This window comes from Oncorhynchus mykiss, chromosome 1 (genome assembly GCF_057628025.1).
Source record: "Oncorhynchus mykiss isolate SJ-2025 chromosome 1, ASM5762802v1, whole genome shotgun sequence".
In the NCBI taxonomy this organism is placed as follows: Eukaryota; Metazoa; Chordata; class Actinopteri; order Salmoniformes; family Salmonidae; genus Oncorhynchus; species Oncorhynchus mykiss.
This window is the reverse complement of record NC_143022.1, coordinates 56,158,215-56,178,690: the sequence shown is the minus strand read 5'-3', so window position 1 is coordinate 56,178,690 and position 20,476 is coordinate 56,158,215. Positions and strand designations below refer to the sequence as shown.

The 20,476-nt window shown below is 40.5% G+C and overlaps 1 protein-coding gene and 1 long non-coding RNA gene across 6 annotated transcripts in view; one reads left to right on the top strand and one right to left on the bottom strand.

The window, feature by feature from the left end:
- Positions 1–1,919: 1,919 nt before the first annotated feature.
- LOC149985576 (uncharacterized) lies at positions 1,920–3,689 on the bottom strand. Its single transcript, XR_016482492.1, has 2 exons — positions 3,106–3,689; positions 1,920–2,952 (listed from the first exon to the last, which is right to left on the bottom strand). It is a non-coding gene; the product is annotated as an uncharacterized LOC149985576 (long non-coding RNA).
- Positions 3,690–6,399: 2,710 nt separating this feature from the next.
- Positions 6,400–20,476, top strand: part of LOC110525336 (PHD finger protein 21A) — a 108,598-nt gene continuing 94,521 nt past the window's right edge. Inside the window, exons 1-4 of one of the 5 annotated variants that reach the window (XM_090234795.1) lie at positions 6,402–6,639; positions 10,117–10,159; positions 12,892–12,944; positions 19,892–19,990. In XM_090234795.1, coding sequence (XP_090090921.1) covers positions 12,903–12,944; positions 19,892–19,990 — 141 coding nt within the window. In that variant the 5' untranslated portion in view covers positions 6,402–6,639; positions 10,117–10,159; positions 12,892–12,902. Of the gene's footprint in view, positions 6,640–10,116; positions 10,160–12,891; positions 12,945–19,891; positions 19,991–20,476 lie in introns of all 5 variants that reach the window. The other 4 variants (XM_036980395.2, XM_090234803.1, XM_090234798.1 and 1 more) reach the window with 4 other exon arrangements.

Genomic DNA, 20,476 nt, shown 5'->3' with positions numbered 1-20,476 from the left:
TAAGAGTTGTGTCCACGGCTTTCAGCGAAAAGAGGAGTTCATAGGCTTTCCCAGAGGGTCAATGCTATTCGGGATCTTTGTGATATCCCTACGTACACCATTTTACATTTCTACTTCATTAAGTTTAGGTTAGGTAAGGTTCTAGTTTAGGGTTCAGGGTAGGGACGTCCCAAGGAATCGGGATAGCAGTGACCATGAGAGAATGGGCACGGTATTTGAGAGCTCAGCGGCGTATGTTGGGAATTACAAGATTATGTTATAATACTTTTATTGCATGGGATGTGACCAAAGTCTGGATGCGTAACAACCCCATTGTCACAGATATGAAGGCAGTGTTCAGTGTTCTCAAGCAACACTTTGGGGATACTGTCTGTTCAGGTATGCCATTAGCTGATTTCTATTCAATGAAACCATATGCTAATGAGGGTCCACTAGATTTCTGGATTAGGCTTAACAAAGCTGCAGAGGCAGCTGAACAGTACCTTGTAAATGAGGGTAGAACCTTGCCCAATCAGTGCTCAGAGTTGGCAGTCATGTTTGTACTTAACTGTCCTGATAAAGAGTTGGCCCAAGTGTTCAAATGCAAACCCCTTCGTGACTGGACAGCCAGTGCGGTACAGGATCGTTTGGATGAACTGTTAAGGGAGTGTAGGGGGGTAGGTTTATGACAGTCATAAATACCTCTTTCCCCCTTTTTCCTCTCTCTACCCTACTGATGTTACATTTGCAAAACCCTTGGTTAACATAGAGATTCTGGGAACATCTGAAGGTAGGGGGAAATTAGCTATATTCTGGTAATCTGACCAATTGAACATATGCGGTGGTACTTAATGAATATGATGTCAGTTCGGTTATCATCTGAAACATTCTCATCAATGATAAGATGACAAACTCTACAGTGTAAAGTCTACACAGAGTTATCGGATTCACATGGAATTGTTATTCAATTTAAATGTTTGAATATGAAATTATTTGTGATGAAATGTGAGATTTGGGTTTTCATAAGATAGGGGGGCTCTGCTCAATCAGTGGCCCGCACCTGTGAAGGGACATGGGCTATACAACTTTTCAAACACGCCCTCCTCTCCCTTCCTATATAAGCCCTTGACGACAATGTAACCTCCTGTTCCGAGGATGTAGGACGACGGTCCGATGTCAGAATGGTTCAGATAATAACTACAGAATGAAGCCAACATCAGTGTGAGCTTTGGTTTGCGAATGGTATGAACTCTTATTAACTACAGAAGTGATACCTCCTAGCCGTTGAGTTAGCAACAGCAGCTGCAAACGCAGGTTAGGAAGGAAGACAGAGTATCCCGTCTACCACACAACAACGTTACTACAACGTATCCAATTGACAACCAGAGACATTCTACACGGCCTTCCATCTACCACCAACCTACCGAAGCGCAGCTCAGAGTAAATATTTATTGCATTTTCCTTTTCCAAATGGCCGGTAATTTAGAATGCAATAGATACTGTATTTACGATAGCACAGCTTTGGCCTTTGTTCCTCAGTCTTCCCACTCCTTCACTCAAACCCTTTTCTTTTGTGTAACAAGCGGTCATATCTGTTCCGCCCGCTAGGGACGTTTTCCTTTATGACGTCATTTGTAATCAAGTTATGATTTAATTATGTGTAATTCTGTGTGATTAGTTAGGTATTTAGTAAATAAATGATTAAACCCAATTTTGTATTGCTGATTCAACTTGTTAGCCAGGGTTCATGCAGATAACCAAGAATTTACAACTTTCAGATGAGACTGAATTAAGTTGACTATTAATATTGACTGCTATTGATGTAAAATATGACTAGGTCTTTAAGAGTTTATTCGGAAGATAACAGCTCTATAAATATAATTTTGTGGTGCCCTGACTCTCGTTAATTACATTTACATGATTAGCTCAATCAGGTAATATTAATTACGGAGAAATTATTTTATTGAATAGCATGTCATTTCACTTAATCCGGCATAGCCAAAGACACAACAGGAGCATAAAGCATGTAGAACACAACTTTTACAGCAGGTGGCTGCTGTCTTTGACTCCCCCCAGGAGGAAGTGGATCCAGAGAGCAGACCTAATGTGTCATATTTTTCTCGATGTGGCCGTGAACCAGAACAGGCCCCATCTGTATCTGAGGGTGGGACATTAGAGAAAGTTTTGAGTATGTTAGAGAATGCTCTTCTCAGCAATACTCAGTCTGAACAGAGGACCCCGTAAACAGTTCCCCAAATGTGAGCGCGCTGTCTGTGGAAGCACTAATCACTGGAACAAAGCTCACTGTCAGATGCACCAGCTGTGTTTCAAGTGCTTCTCTCCTGGCCACATGAGATTTGACTAGTGAGACTGGGAAGCGAAAGAGCCCTGGATGTGGACAGATTGGCAGGTCTCAGGAAAACTAGAAAGTCTCCATTCTGAGGAGGGCAATGTGGGGCAGTCTAATTTTTCCTCCACTGATGATGATATCCAATCTGTTTATTCATATTTTTCTGAGTTAGTACCCAAGAACACAGTCATTTTTCAGAACACAATGACAATTACTCAGAAGGACAGTTTGGTACAGGATAAAGTTGAGCTGAAGGGAATGTTAGATAGTGGGTCCATGGCTACTACTCTGCGTGCAGATATTGTACCTTGGTTGAGGGAGGCAGGAGTGGTAGAGGGGAACTTTCTAGCTCCTTCAGACATCATCCTGGTGGGTTGTGGTGGAACGCAAACTAGCCCAGTGGGCATGTGTGACTTAAAAATACAGCTTTATGGCTTCAGTTATGTAGTCCCAGTGCTTATTGTAGATGGGCAGGTTGATGAACTCATTGTAGGCACTAACGTGTTGAAGTCTCTGATTAGACAGTTCAAATCAAATGACAGCTACTGGCGGGTGGTGGGTACGCCAGGTCCTTCTGGTCAGTGTGATGACAGCCAGTTCCTGAGGAGTGTCCAGTGTTGTCTCTTCGAGTGCAGGGCAAATAAAAATAATTTCACTAGCAGACCTTCAGTTGTGGCAGCGTCCTAATTAAAAGTACACAACGCAGAACGAACCACGCTACATTACGATTGATTGTTTTTTTTATAAGATAAGTTTAATGCTAGCTAGCAACTTACCTTGGCTTCTTGCTGCCCTCACGTAACAGGTAGTCAGCCTGCCACGCAGGCTCCACGTGGAGTGCAATCGTGGAGTGTAAGGCAGGTGGTTAGAGCGTTGGACTAGTAATTGTACTAGTAACAGGTTTGTTGTGGTGCTATATTCTTTCCATTTTTTAATATTGGATTTAATGGTGCTCTGTGGGATGTTCAAAGTAAAAAATAAATGTAAAAAAGTTAGAACCAAACCCTGATCTATACTTCTCCACAACTTTGTCCCTGACCTGTTTGGAAAGCTCCTTGGTCTTCATTGTGCCGCTTGCTTGGTGGTGGTGCCGCTTGCTTGGTGGTGGTGGTGCCGCTTGCTTGGTGGTGGTGCCGCTTGCTTGGTGGTGGTGCCGCTTGCTTGGTGGTGGTGCCGCTCGCTTGGTGGTGGTGCCGCTCGCTTGGTGGTGGTGCCGCTCGCTTGGTGGTGGTGCCGCTCGCTTGGTGGTGGTGCCGCTCGCTTGGTGGTGTTACAGTCTCTGGGGCAATTCAGAACAGGTGTATATATACTGAGATCATGTGACAGATCATGTGACACTTAGATTGCACACAGGTGGACTTTATTTAACTAATTATGTTACTTCTGAAGGTAACTGGTTGCACCAGATATTAGTTAGGGGCTTCATAGTAAAGGGGGTGAATACATATGCACGCACCACAAGTAATTTTTTGCATTTCACTTCACCAATTTGGACTATTTTATGTATGTCCATTACATGAAATCCAAATAAAAATAAATTACATGTTGTAATTTAACAATATTGGAAAAATGCCAAGGGGGATGAATACTTTTGCAAGGCACTGTATGCATGCATAAGTCACTTTGGATAGAACAGAAGCGTCTGCTAAATGGCATATATTATTATTAGTTAAGTGATTTCATTGTTTAGAACACAAAATGCACATTAGCAAATGTACTTTATATGTAGTTTTACAATAATTTTTTTCAATTACTAGTGTGCATTCAATTACAACTGTATTATTTTGGAGAGCCTTCATGCATGCATTGTAACAAATGGAAATGTGTTTCCTGAATGAGGTACCGTTTGCTTTTATTCAAAAGTCATCACCTGCTCTTGGAATCTTTTGGCCGTGTTTAAAAAGTAAATTAGCAATGGTGTGTCATTATTTGTCCAATTCAAACCAATCAATATGACACAGTATTATCCCTACAACCACATTGCCAATGATGGTGAAAATAATTTGAACACTTGACTAGCAACTTGTAGCCTCATTAATTTATCATTCAATGTTTTTATTTACAAAACAGGTGACACTAAGTCTATATATTAGTCTATTGAAAAAGAATGTCTTGTGTTTTACTCTCCATAATACTCTAATTTCCCATTGGTGTGGTCAAGTAAATGCAGCAGTCAAATTTTGTTGGATTGTGGCCCCGAGATTTTCATTTTAGGTTAATGATAAATTAGGTTTCAGTGCGCACAGAATTATTTTACATTCCAGAGACAATAATGGCCAAAGGGACAAGACGCTTGCTATAGCATGTTTTAAAGTTTGATAATTGTAGTCTAAAGCATTCAGGCCAGGGGGTAGCCCGAACAGGCATCAAACCTGAGTCCTCACGGCTGTCAGCCCAGTACATTAGCCATTACACCAAGCGGTTCAAACCTTTTGCAATATTACAGTTGTATAGATATTTTAACTCATGCAGGGACAAACAAATCAAATTACATGCATGAGAGGATATAAAAGAGATTTATGTTATATCAGTTTGTTTTTACTGTAACTTGTAAGTACAGGGTAGTATGTTTAGCCTGGTAGCGTGCTTAGCCTGCAGTGGTGGAAAAAGTACCCAAATGTCATACTTGAGTGAAAGTAAAGATACCTTAATATAAAATGGCTCAAGGAAAAATCACCCAGTAAAATACTATTTGAGTAAAAGTCTAAAAGTATTTGGCTTTAAATATACTTAAATATCAAAAGTAAATGTAATTGCTAAAATATATGTAACTATCAAAAGTAAAAGTATAAATAATTTGAAATGACTTATACCAAGCAAACCAGAGACACAATTTTTGTTAATTTATTTACAGATAGCCAGGGGGACACTGCAACACTCAGACATAATTTACAAACCAAGCATTTGTGTTTAGTTAGTCCTCCAGATCAGAGGCCGTAGGGATTACCAGGGTTGTTCTCTTGATAAGTACTTGAATTGGACCATATCCCTGTCCTGCTAAGCATTCAAAATGTAAGAGTACTTTTGGGTGTCAGGTAAAATGTATAGAGTAGTACTTTACCCCATTGTTAGCCTGTTATCCACTGTCTTGTATCATAAACCTGTGTATTGTATAGGCCTATTATGGAATCCATCAGTTTTGGTAACATCAAGTATTATTTTTGACAATTTACACTAGTTATCTATAATAATAATAATAGTATGTCGTTCTACAATACTAGATAAATATAGATGATATGACATATCAAAAACAACTATTTTCTAATTATATTAAAATCATGGCGCACTTGTAAAGTGTCGCTTGCCCACGCCTCACATTAACAGCCAGCCATCACCAGAAAGCATGTACAGTGCAGCGGTTCTGCATAAACGTTTGATACTTGGCATGACCGTTTTATTATGTCGATCGCCCCTTCAATACTAAAACTGAATTCAGAATGGCTGGCTAGTAAAATATATGAAAGTAAATGCTGCTTTTTCACCCATCGACGGTGAGGCGCAGGATATGGGCCGTGGCAAGTCCAAGCAGCAACAAATTGCTCCGCGTATTTCTTTGCATCGAGTGCTAGGTTTGCATTAGATAGCACAGTCACAAAGTCAAAATTGGCTGTATTGTAACAATTTATGAAAACATACATTGCTGCTTTTGGTCGTAATTTAAGGTCAGGGTTAGGCATAGTGCATGGTTAAGTTTAAAATCACATTTTAAGAAGATAACTTGTAGAAATAGGCGGAGTTTAAGACTTTGTGACTGTGGTAACTAGTGACGACCCGAGTGCTACTTCTCTCCAGATGAGTTTCACCGAGTTTACATCCGGGGTTTTTCCCTAGGCAATGGAAGGCGTAGTACCCCTGTTCCTTAGGCAAAGTGAAATAAATTCGCCGCACCATGACAAAAAATAGTTCGCTTTTCAAACACATTTTCGTTTCACCTTGCGACGACCCTCGACTCAAAATGTATAACTAACCTTATACTATTAATTAATTAATCAATCTGGGATACAACGGCTACAATTGTCACCTTTTAGAAATAGTTTTCCTACCCCTTTCTTCTCGCTCCTCATGAGCGCATGGATAACTGTTGTGCTCAGGCTGTGGTGAATGAGATTGAAGAAGAGTTCTTGTTTTGTATCTCAGTTTCTCTCTTTTTGCACAAATTGAATTTAAACAAATACTACGGAGATCTCAGACTAATCAATGGAGGATATTTGAATATTCACATCAATTGTATCGGTATAGAGTATTGGGTTGTTTGTAAATATTTCATTAATATCTGTGGAGAGGACTGCTGCTGTTCATGTGAGTGAAGGGTAAGTACACATAGGGATTTAAAAAAAATATTATAAGTTTCATTTTCATTGTTTAGAAACTTTGGTTGTTTTCACATGCGTTTGATCCCTATACCTGTAATTAATCGTGTGTTAGGATAGGCAGGACGGTTTGTTCATAGCTATTTCTTATAAGAGTTAGATGATATTCTCTAGCTCAGTGGTTCCCTACCCTTTTCGGTTACTGTACCACCAACTGAATTTTGCTCTGCACGGAGTACCCCTGAAATACTCTCTCATGTGCATTTTTACCAGTAGGCCTATGGTCTCATGAGTCTTCAAGTACCCCCGGGGGTCCTAGTACTCCTGGTTGGGAACACTAGTCTAGCTAGCGAAGTGCACTGCTATTGGAGGGCAGTGGACATAGCTAGCTAGAAAGGGGCCGATTCTAACTTGTAACCACCAAAGCGTGCCTATTTGTGAGGATTTATTTATTTGAAGCCATCCCCAAAATATTATTCTTATGTTATGCTACTGTTTTATTTTCTAAGTTACTTATCTAGATTGACAGCTAGCTTGTTTGCTACAGTTTTGTGCCATATGTAGTTAGCTATCGCTAACTAGTTTAGAGCTAGCTTGCTCTCTAGTGACTGGATGCTGTGAAAACTCTCCCTGTGTTAGCTAGCCTCGCAAGCTGAAATAACCGGCTAACGTCGTTAGTTATAGTTGACGAGGATGTCAAGGTATATCAACTGTAGTGATATCTTATTTTAAAAGGAGTTTTAAACTGTGAAATGGAACTGAAGTCTGACTCTTGCCATTAGCTAGCAAATAATCTGATGTTTTTCATTAGCTTGCACCAAATATGTAACAACAATTTACTAGCTACCTGGCTAACGAACGCGAATTGAATGTGTGCGCGCGGCTGCACTGCGCAACATGGCGATTTGTGCTCTTGTAAATGAAAGTTATAAAAACACTCGTTCATGCTGAAATAATATGCATTTTCAGACAAAGACAATGCATCTGATAGCATGGCATTGTGCAAAGGAGGTCCAAATAGTGCTAAATATGAGTTGAGGCCCTTATGTTAGGAAAACGAATCAATATTTATGCTCATGGAGTCATTTTATAGACTGCACGCTAGCCAGCAGATCCAACCGGGTTGCTTACAGCTGCACTAGGGTCAGACAGCAGAGAAGCCGGTTCAAATCAAATTTTAGTTGTCACGTGCCGAATACAGTAGGTGTAGATTTAACACTGGTTTAGTCCGTCCCCTCGCCCATACCCGGGCTCGAACCAGGGACCCTCTGCACGCACACATCAACAACTGACACCCACGAAGCATCGTTACCCATCGCTCCACAAAAGCTGCGGCCCTTGCAGAGCAAGGGGAACCACTACTTCAAGTTATCAAAGCAAGTGACGTCACTGATTTAAACGCTATTAGTGCGCACCACCGCTAACTAGCTAGCCATTTCACATCGGTTACATAGACCTTACAGTAAAAGGCTTACTTACAAGCCCTTAACCAACAATGCAGTTAAAATAAATACATAAAGTAACATAATTAAAGAGCAGCAGTAAAATAACAATATCAATGCTATATACAGGGGGTACCGGTACAGAGCCAATGTGCGGGGCACTGGTTAGTCGAGGTAATTGAGGTAATATATACATGTGGGTAGAATTATTTAAGTGACTTATGCATAGATAATAACAGAGAGGGGGGGGGGGGTAGAAGCCACTTGGACCTAGACTTGGCGCTCTGGTACTTCTTGCCGTACAGTAACAGAGAGAACAGTCTGACTAGGGTGGCTAGTCTTTTCTTTTTTTTAGGGCCTTCCTCTGACACCGCCTGGTATAGAGGTCCTGGATGGCAGGAAGCTTGGCCCCAGTGATGTACTGGGCCGTACGCACTACCCTCTGTAGTACCTTGCGTTCGATGCCGAGCAGTTGGCATACCAGGCAGTGATGAAACCAGTGCAGCTGTAGAACCTTTTGAGGATCTGAGGTTCCATGCCAAATCTTTTCAGTCTCATGAGGGGGAATAGGTGTTGTGCCCTCTTCACTACTGTTTTGGTGTGCTTGGGCCATGTTAGTTTTGTGATGTGGACACCAAGGAACTTGAAGTTCTCAACCTGCTCCACTACAGCCCCGTCGATGAGAGTGGGGGTGTGCTTGGTTTTCTGTAGTCTCGGCCCATTTGCTCCTCCCCCATTGTTTTCCAAGCAGAGCAGGCAGGCACAACTCCAGACTCCACACAGACACTGTGTACACATGCTGCTTCAGAGACAGTTAATTTTTAAAAATGTAACTTTATTTAACCAGGTAGGCCAGTTGAGAACAAGTTCTCATTTACAACTGCGACATGGCCAAGATAAAACAAAGCAGTGTGACAAAAACAACAGTCTCTCACATAGGATAAACAAATGTACAGTCAATAAGACAATAAATCTGTATACAGTGTGTGCAAATGAAGTAAGGCGGTAAGTCAATAAATAGGCCGTAGTGGTGAAGTAATTACAATTTAGCAATTAACACTGCCGTGATAGATGTGCAGATGAAGATGTGCAAGTAGAAATGCTGGTGTGCAAAAGAGCAGAAAAAAAAACAAAAAACAAATATGGGGATGAGGTAGGTAGGTAGTTGGTTGGATGGACCATTTACAGATGGGCTGTGAACAGCTGCAGCGATCTGTAAGCTGCTCTGACAGCCGATGCTTGAAGTTAGTGAGTGAGATATGTCTCCAACTTCAGTGATTTTTGCAATTTGTTCCAGTCATTGGCAGCAGAGAACTGGAAGGAAAGGCAGCCGAAGGAGGTGTTGGCTTTGGGGATGACCAGTGACCAGTGCTGGAGCGCGTGCTACGGGTGGGTGTTACTATGGTGACCAGTGAGCTGACATTAGGTGGAGCTTTACCTAGCAAAGACTTAAAAATGACCTGGAGCCAGTGGGTTTGGCGACAAATATGTAGTGAGGACCAGACAACGCGGGCATAAAGGTCGCAGTGGTGGGTAGTATATAGGGCTTTGGTGACAAAACGGATGGCACTGTGATAGACTGCATCCAATTTACTGAGTAGTGTGGGAGGCTATTTTATAAATGACATCGCCAAAGTCGATTGCATTTAGATAATTTGGCAGTAGGTCCTACCAGCCTCACAACCACAGATCACGTGTAACCACGCCAGCCCAGGACCTTCACATCCGGCTTCTTCACCTGCGGGATCGTCTGAGACCAGCCACCCAGACAGCTGATGAAACTGAGGCGTATTTCTGTCTGTAATGAAGCCCTTTTGTGAGGGAAAAACATTCTGATGGCTGCGCCCCTGCCCAGTCATGTGATATCCATAGATTATGACCTAATGAATTTATTTCAATTGACTGATTTCCTTATGAACTGTCAACTCAGTAAAATCGTTAATTGTTTCATGTTTAAATATTTTTGTTAAGTGTATATTAACCAAGTAATGGGTTTTTAATCATGTCACTCTTCTGTTCTGCTGTTGGTCTGTAGGCTGTCTCCATGCTGTAGAATGGCCATTGGAATTTTTATGAAGGTATTCTAGCTTAATTACACATACTCTTACTGTACATGCTCAGCTCTTCTAGCTGCATAGAATCAACCTCTGTACAGGAAATAAAATATTTTATCATGGACAGTAACTGTAGCCCACCTAATGAACTAGGTAAGCTTTCCTGATTACGTTTCACACTAGTAGGTTTCAAACCAATCTGTGTCATTAGGAATTATGGATTGTACGGGTGGTTTAGTTCAGAAGTAGGGAAACTGAAAGTGGCCAAGGGATAGTATTGCCACCCACTGCTACCTATATACAATTACTGTCTGTTATGATCAGAACCATGCATGAAAATTCATGTTTGGTCAAACCATGTTTAGTTGCAAATTATCCTGCACGTTGTCCACCCATGTTTAACATGACTGACTTTACAGGTGAACTTGGCTCGGTTGCTCTGGTAGTTTTACAATGTTGGGGTGACTTAGCCTTCCTGAAAGTCCAATTTGTGGTGGTGAGGAGTCTCATGTAGGCCTAGTGGCTCTGCATCTACTATCTTGCAGGGAGTCTGAGAGAGTGGAGACCAGTTACACTGCCAGGTGTGAGTCCTGCAACAGCACCTGTTGTAATTGTTCTCTTGGCTGGCAGTTTTGGCCCGGAAATCAATCAGACTGGACGGCTGTGACATTGCCTCGGGCGGACTCGCTGGTTTCCCGGTTCTCACTGTTTGTTTATTGTTGTCCCACGGAACCAGCCAAATGTATGCTTTTGTGAGCTTCACGTCATTGCCCTGCGAATTTAATTTCCAAGTTGTTTTATTTACTCTTGTGCATGCTAAGAACAAAAATTCTAATTCAGTAGAAGACAGAATTATTGGCTTTCTTTGACGTTGCAAGTTGATCCATAATCCAAGGTGGTTGTGCAGGATTCAAAGCGTCGTCCCTTTGAAAGTAATACTATGGGCCTTTGAAACAATGAGCTTTACACAGATTCATGGCATCATTACAGTTAGGCTTGGGCGGTATTCCATGTATATACCCAGGGGTCACATTAGCTTTCAGAAATCAGCATTTTCAAAACACAGACCATCATGCAATCTGCGTTTTTAAACCATTTCACTTACATTTTATATTGAACTTTGACATATTTGTGATCGGGGGCATGCAACTATTAGCTTACAATGAAAAAGACGATGCATGGCCATCGTATTTCTGTTTATCATAGAAAGAATGAAGCCAGCTACATTTCGTAATGTTTTGCTTGAAGGTGATGTTGCATTTTACTGGAGAACAGTAGCTACACGTCAGTCAGAGTGCTGTCTGACTGATCAATGACGAGCAAACATTTTTCATCTGAGTGGAGAAGTGCTTAAATTAGTCTGAAGCCAAGCAGAAAATACAATGAGTTACATTTTAGATCTGAGTTTCTAAAAAGCAGCAAGATATTTTTATACCTTTTTGTCTGTGTGACCGGTGAAATGAAGAACACAATCTGCTTTATCTCTTAATGTATTGCACAAGTTGACTGCAAGTATTCACTTAGAAAGTAGCTACAAATATTCAAAGTTTATAAAATAAGAACTTCAAAGAAATAGTTCCAACGGTATTGATAAACCATCTTGTGGCTATTTCCAAATAACCCAGTTAACGGTATCGGGTTGCATTAACACAGAATTCTGATAACTATTTCTTTGACGTTTTTATTATTGTTAGCTACTTTTTAAGTAAATACCTGCAAACATGTGCAATATGTTAGGAGATAAAGCAGATCACGTTCATTATTTCATCCCTCACATTATTTTTCATTATGAAATTTACCAGCATTCCCCAGTAACATGGTGTTTGTTTACAAGTACACAAACAAGGAGAGACTGGAGCCTTGTGAGTCACTGACTGTTGTGCTGCATTCGCCAGGCACTCTAATTACAGTATGGAATGCGCAACTTAATATTTGCCAGTTAGATACTTTGTATAGGTAGTGTGTTTTTCACTCCTTCAAATGAGTGGATTTGGCTTTTTCAGCCACACCTGTTGCTGAATACAGCCACACCTGTTGTTTTTGTCACACTGCCACACCTGTTTCAGCCACACAGCCATGCAATCTCCACAGACAAACATTGGCAGTAGAATGGCCTTACTGAAGAGCTCAGTGACTTTTAACTTGGCACCGTCATAAGATGCCACCTTTACAAAAAGTCAGTTTGTAAAATGTATGCCCTGCTGGAGCTGCCCCGGTCAACTATAAGTGCTGTTATTGTGAAGTGGAAACGTCCAGGGGAAACAACGGCTCAGCCGCAAAGTGGTAGGACACACAAGCTCGCAGAACGGGACCGCCGAGTGTTGTAGTGCTTAAAAATGTTGCTTGGTTGCAACACTCACTACCGAGTTCCAAATTGCCTCTGGAAACGTCATCACAAGAACTGTTCTTCGGGAACTTCATAAAATGTGTTTCCATGGCCGAGCAGCTGCACACAAGCCTAAGAACACCATGCACAATACAGCTGGAGTGTTGTAAAGCTTGCCGCCATTGGACTCTGGAGCAGTGGAAACGCGTTCACTGGAGTGATGAATCACGCTTCACCATCTGGCAGTTCGACGGACAAATCTTTCTTTGACTGATGCCAGGAAAACGCTACCTGTAATGTTTTTGGTGGTCTTGGGCTGTTTTTCATGGTTTGGGCTATGCCCCTTAGTTCCAATGAAGGGAAATCTTAACGCTTGTTTATTTGCTGTTGGCGCAAAGGTCAGTTACTGTGTTTTCTGTTTTGCGTACAGCGGCTGTTTTAATGTTTCAATTGGATGGTATTCAACCTGGAGACGGTGTGAAGGTAAGTGGGAGTTAATTATCACATTCCTTCACTATTTTTACTATTCACAAGGTTACAACATTCAGCCGTTTGTACGTCCAAGGCTATGTTGATAAATATCCTAAAATACTCAAACAAAAAGTGAATAACTGTTTTTTTTTTCCCCAGGCCGTTTGACTCATAACCTTGCTTTTTTTTGCCAGGATGTACAATGCATTCGGAAAGTATTCAGAACCCTTGACTTTTTCCACATTTTGTTATTATTCTAAAATGGATTACCATTCTCCTCCCCCCCCCCCCCCCCCCCTCATCAATCTACAAACACAATACCCCATAATGACAAAGCAAAAACAGGTTTTTAGATATTTTTGAAATGTATCTTTTTTTTATCACGTTTATGTAAGTATTCAGACCCTTTACTCAGTACTTTGTTGAAGCACCTTCGGCAGCGATTACAGCCTCGACTCTTCTTGGGTATGACGCTACAAGCTTTCCACACCTGTATTTGGGGAGTTTCTCCCTTCTCTGCAGATCCTCTCAAGCTCTGTCAGGTTGGATGGGGGCGTCGCTACAAAGCTATTTTCAGGTCTTTCCAGACATATTCGATCGTGTTCAAGCTCTGGCTGGGCACCTCAAGGATATTCAGAGACTTGTCTCGAAGCCACTCCTGTGTTGTCTTGGCTGTGTGCTTAGGGTTGTTGTCCTGTTGGAAGGTGAACCTTCGCCCCAGTCTGAGGTCCTGAGCACTCTGGAGCAAGTTTTCATCAAGGATCTCTGTTGTCGTGGCGATCATTAACATGATGACTGTTATCAAATCAACTATGTTTATTTGTTACTAAATTTAAATTAATCATGTAACAATTAACGCATTGTGAATTTGGGGCACCACAGGAAAGTAAAAAAAAAAAAAGTTACCATCTCTGAATTAAACTCTAAACTCTCATCGCCAACAGTCGCTTATTAATCATTACCTCATATCGGTCTCATTTTGAATGTCGCAGACCTCTTGAATCCACAAGAACCCCAGCCTTTTCTGATCATTCAGTACTACACCAATTTGATTTAATAATTTATTTACTAACTAAATAATAACACAGAATACACATACACACTTACATGATATAAAAGTCCCTAGTGGACTAAAAAGTTATGACAGCTTGTTACACATATGGAGAGGGAGGGGAAGATAAGAGATGGAGAGTCAAATGTATCATACATTTGGAAACTACCCTCAAAATAATAATAATAATACTTTGCTCACAAACCATTGCCTGTTTGGGGTAAGGAATGTAATGTATTTACGTGTAGATGTCTTTGTCCTTCGTTTCTCTGAAACCAATCTGTCCTATGGGAAGTGGCTCGATGGATGTAAGGCTCTTGTTGTCCACCAGAGGTTAAAATGTCCTTAGTTGTTCTGGCTTATAGTGGATATTTCTTCAGATTCACCAATGATTGTCTGATGTGCTCGTCTCCTTCTTCCAGAGTTTCTAACCATTTCAACGTGTGGCCAACGCTCCACACTTTTCTGGTCTGATAGGTGAGGTTATCTTCTCACCTCGTGTTGAGTCTTAGAGTTTCAACCATTCGTAACATTCAGCTCACGCTGTCTGTCTGCTGGTCTGATATGTTAATTCTTAGCGAGTCCTTTTAAGCACTCTGGTCGGAAAGGCGGTTCCATCACACTGACATGCTCTTGTGACCTCATTAGGGGCTTGGCTTAGTTAATGTGCAACGGACAATGAAAACTTATCTCTTTAGAAAACCAAAAGCATATTCCTATCTTAACCTTTCTAGCGCAGACGTTCTGCTAGCGGAACCTCTCGACAACATTCCGCTGAAAAGGCAGCGCGTGAAATTCAAAAATATTTTTTTGAAATATGTAATTTTCACACATTAACTTAAGGTATAGGGGGCAGCATTTTCACTTTTGGATAAATAGCGTGCCCAATTTCAACTTCCTGCTACTCATGCCAAGAATATAAGATATGCAAATTAAATCACTGAAGTTTCTAAAACTGTTTGAATCATGTCTGTGAGTATAATGGAACTTATGTAGCAGACAAAACCCAGAGGACTAACCATTCAGATTTTTTTTTGTCCAGTGAGTTCTCATTGGGAAACAATATTTCTTAGGAACTTGTTTTCAGTTCCTACCGTTTACACTGGATGTCACCAGTCTTTTGAATTTGGTTGAGGTTATTCCTTTGTGCAATGAAGAAGTGCGGCCATCTAGGAACTGCGTAACACTGTTGAGAGTTGCGCAAGACTTAAAGTAGCTTGGTTTGTTGTCTTCCTGTATTGAACACAGATAGACCCGTCTTCAATTTGATCGATTATTACAGTTTAAAAATACCTAAAGTTGTATTACAAAAGTAGTTTGAAATGTTTTGGCAAAGTTGACAGGCAACTTTTGAAATGTTTTGCAGTGACGTTGCGCAATTTGGAAACAGTTTTTTTTTCTGGATCAAACGCGCCAAATAAATTGACATTTTGAATATATATGGACGGAATTAATTGAACAAAAGGACCAATTGTGATGTTTATGGGACATAATGGAGTGCCAACAAAAGGAGCTCGTCATAGGTAAGGCATGTTTTATATTTTAATTCTGCTATTTGTGTAGTGCCTGCAGGTTTGAAATATGCTACCCTCTTTGTTTACTGTTGTGCTATCATCAGATAATAGCTTCTTATGCTTTCGCCGAAAAGCCTTTTTAAAATCTGACATGTTGGCTGGATTCACAACGAGTGTAGGTTTAATTTAGTATCTTACATGTGTGATTTAATGAAAGTTAGATTTTTATATAATTTTATTTGAATTTGCCGCGCTGCATTTTCCCTGGCTTTTGGCCAAGTGGGACCCAAGCGTCCCCTATATACCATAAGAAGTTAACAAGTCCAATACAGCAAATGAAAGATAAACATCTTGTTAATCTACCCATCGTGTCCGATTTCAAAAATGCTTTACAGCCTAAGCACAACATATGATTATGTTAGGTCAGAGCCAAGTCAAAAAACAGTCATTTTTCCAGCCAAAGATAGGAGTCACAACAAGCAGAAATATAGATACCTTTGATCTTCATCAGATGACACCCATAGGACATCTTGTTACACAATAAATGTATGTTTTGTTCGATAAAGTGCATATTTATATCCAAAAATCTCAGCTTACATTGGCGCGTTACGTTCAGTAATGTTTTGATTCCAAAACATCCGGTGATTTTGCAGATAGCCACATCAAATCCCATAAATACTCATAATAAACATTGACAAAAGATAGAACTATTATTCACATAATTAACCTTTTATAACTAGGGGGCGCTATTTTAATTTTTGGATGAAAAACGTTCCTGTTTTAAACAAGATATTTTGTCACGAAAAGATGCTTGGCTATGCATATAATTGACAGCTTTGGAAAGAAAACACTGACGTTTCCAAAACTGCAAAGATATTGTCTGTGAGTGCCACAGAACTGATGTTACAGAAAAACCCCAGATAAAAATACAATCAGGAAGTGCCGCATTTTTTGAAACCGCCTCATGGCAATGACTCCTTTATATGGCTGTGGAGGAGCTAGGAGTCAGCTTACCTTTTCCACGTTTTCCCCAAGATGTCTGCAGCATTGTGACGTATTTGTAGGCATATCATTGGAAGATAAGAGACTACATCTACCAGGTGGTCGCTTGGTGTCCTCCGTCGCAATTATTGCGTAATCTCCAGCTGCAGTATTTTTCCGTTTGCCTCTGAGAAACTGACTGCCAGGAATGATTTTTCATCGAATAGAATTGTGAAAAACACCTTGAGGATTGATTCTAAACAACGTTTGCCATGTTTCTGTCGATATTATGGAGCTAATTTTGAAAAAAGTTTGGCGTTGTAAGTGACTGCATTTTCGTTTTTTTTTCTTAGCCAAACGTGATGAACAAAACGGAGCTATTTCTCTTACACAAATAATATTTTTGGAAAAAATGAACATTTGCTATCTGAGAGTCTCGTCATTGAAAACATCCAAAGTTCTTCAAAGGTAAATTATTTTATTTGAATGCTTTTCTTGTTTTTGTGAAAATGTTGCCTGCTGAATGCTAGGCTTAATGCTATGCTAGGCTATCAATACTCTTACACAAATGCTTGTGAAGCTTTGGTTAAAGCATATTTTGAAAATCTGAGATGAAAGTGTTGTTAACAAAAGGCTAAGCTTGTGTTTCAATATATTTATTTCATTTCATTTGCGATTTTCATGAATAGGAAACGTTGCGTTATGGTAATGAGCTTGAGGCTATGATTACGCTCCCGGATACGGGTTTGGAGTCGCAAGAAGTTAAAGAGACACTTCTCCTTGCAACCGCTGTGTCAGATTTCAAAAAACCTTTACGGGAAAAGCGTAATCTGAGAACGGCGTTCAGAACCCAAAACAGCCAGAGGAATATCCGCCATTTTTGAGTCAACAGAAGTTAGAAATAACATTTTATAAATATTCACTTAAATTTGATGATCTTCATGAGAATGCACTCCCAGGAATCCCAGTTCGACAATAAATTACTGATTTGTTCCATAAAGTCCATAATTTACGTCCAAATAGCCACTTGTTGTTAGTGTGTGCAGCACAGTAATCCATCTTCATGAGGCGCGAGTACTTCGTCCAGACAAAAACTCAAAGTTCCGTTACAGGTCATAGAAACAAGTCAAACGATGTATGGAATTCATCTTTAGGATGTTTTTAACATAAAACATCAATACGCTTCCAACCGGAGAATTCCTATGTCTGAAGAAAAGCACTGGAAGGAGCTAACTCTGCTGGGAGCGTGCGTCACGAGCCTGAGACACTCCGCCAGACCACTGACTCAAACAGGTCTCATGACAGGTCTCATGCCCCTCCTTTTATAGTAGAATCCTCAAACCAGTTTCTAAAGACGGTCGACATCTAGTGGAAGCCGTAGGAACTGCAACTTGACCCCATAGACACTGTTTTGAAAAACAAGCTTTGAAAAACTACAAACCTCAGATATCCCACGTCCTGGTTGGATTTTTCTCAGGTTTTTGCCTGCCATATGAGTTCTGTTATAGTCACAGACATCATTCAAACAGTTTTAGAAACTTCAGAGTGTTTTCTATCCAATAATAATATGCATATATTAGCATCTGGGACAGAGTAGGGGGCAGTTCACTCTGGACACGCTATTCATCCAAAAGTGAAAATGCTGCCCCCTATCCCAAAAAGGTTAACAGAGTTTCATCGTTTTTCATATTCTATTATCATATTGGATGGAAACTTGAAAGCTAGAATGATTTTCCTTCCTAAGTTACAGTATTTGGTCAATACAGTTTTTATTGACATCACAAAGTAATAAATAATATGACAACATTCTTTAGATCCCCATGGACCATTCTTAACATTCCTATCTTATAAATATTGCTCCAAAGTTCACTCTTTGGGTGTTTTTATAGTTTTGGGCAGCAAAATGTCTCTGTAACAAAGACATTCCTTTCCCAATACTGAGGAGCAAAGAGATTCCTCTCCTGCCTAATTTACGACCGAGTGTTAAGGGGTCAAAACCTCTTCTGTGGTTAAGAGGGTCTGGTTGTTGTAAGCTATTTACCAAGCTGATCTGAGGCCTTTAATCCTTGACCAGGAGAGTCATGACACTACTTTGCTCCTTTCATCTTTGCCTCAATCTTGACTAGTCTTCCAATCCCTGCTGCTGAAAAACATCCCTACAGCATGATACTGTCACCATGCTTCACCGTAGGTATGGTGCCAGGTTTTCTCTAGACATGACGCTTGGCATTCATGCAAAAGAGATCAATCTTGGTTTCATAAAACCTTTTCTTTCTCATGGTCAGAGTCCTTTAGGTGCCTTTTGGCAAACTCCAAGCGGGATGTCGTGCCTTTTACTGAGGAGTGGCTTTAGTCTGGCCGCTCTACCATAAAGGCCTGATTTGGTGTGCTGCAGAGTGCTGCAGAGATCGTTGTCCTTCTGGAAGGTTCTCCCATTTACACAGAGGAACTCTGGAGCTCTGTGAAAGTGGACATCGGATTCTTAGTCACCTCCCTGACCAAGGCCCTTCTCCCCAGATAGCTCAGTTTGGCCAGGTGGCCAGCTCTAGGACTAGTCTTGATGGTTCAAAACTTCTTCCATTTAAGAATGGCGGCCACTGTGTTCTTGGGAACCTTCAATACTGCAGAGATGTTTTGGTACCCTTACCCAGATCTGTGCCTCGACACAATCCTGTCTCAGAGCTCTATGGCCAATTCCTTCAACCTCATGTCTTGGTTTTTGCTCTGACATGCACTGTCAATTGTGGGACCTTTATATAATCAGGTGTGTGTCTTTCCAAATCATGTCCAATCAATTGAATTTACCCCAGGTGGACGCCAATCGAGTTGTAGAAACATCTCAACAATGATCATTGGAAACAGGATGCACCTGACCTCAATTTCAAGTCTCATAGTAAAGGGTCTGAATAGTTATATAAATATGGTCTCTTTTTTAAAACATTTTTAATACATTTACAACAATTTGAAACATGTTTTTGCTTTGTCATTATGGGATATTGTGTGTTGATTGAGGAAAATAATGAATTTTATAATAAGGCTGTAATGTAACAACGTGGAAAAAGGGAAGTGGTCTGAATACTTTCCGAATGCACTGTATTCCCTTCAGGACTTATGTAATGTACTGTATTCAATGGACATGATTCTTTAACATGCAGAATAGACTATTAAACCCAAGCCATGATTATCACCTCCAGAGTATTTCGTTACGAATCGGATGGGGACAGTGTAATTGTTTGAACTACGCATATTGACATTAAAATGGTTTCCATCATGGATTGTGTGACAAAGCTTTGGAAATGTAGAATATTCTCTGGTTGTGATGACTGCAAGCTTGAAACCACTGATTGAACTGTGAGAATTAAAGGTGTTGTTGTCTGATGTTTTTACCATTCTCCTTCTGTCTCTGTACACAGGCTGAACGTTCCCCCGGACTGACTGGCACACTGACTGACTCAATGATGGAATTACAAACATTACAGGAGGCCTTGAAAGTGGAAATACAAGTCCATCAGGTAGGAGGGGGAAAAAAGAGGTGTTCTCTTGTTCATCAGCTCAGTGTTCAGGCTCTTTGTTAGGCCTGCAAATGTTGACATAGTACTCTAATCAACTGGGCTAACTGTCAAGTTGAATCACCGCTATTATTAAGAGTCCTATCAAATAAAGTAAAAATGTATTACACAGTTTAGCAGATGGTGGGTGCAGAGAAATGCGTATGTTCCTATCAATCAATGCAGTAAATGTCCAACAAGCACACAATAATGAAAAATGTTTAAATGTTAATGTTGTACAGCAGTAGATATGTAAATAGTATGTAATCATTATTAAAGTGACCAGTGTTCAATGACTATGTACTTAGGGCAACCGTCCCTGAGTAGCTGGCAAGTGACAGTGACTAAGGGACAGAGTTGGGTCCCCAGTCCACCTGGCTGTGCTGCTGCTCCAGTTTAAACTGTTCTGCCTGTGATTATTATTATTTGACCATGCTGGTCATTTATGAA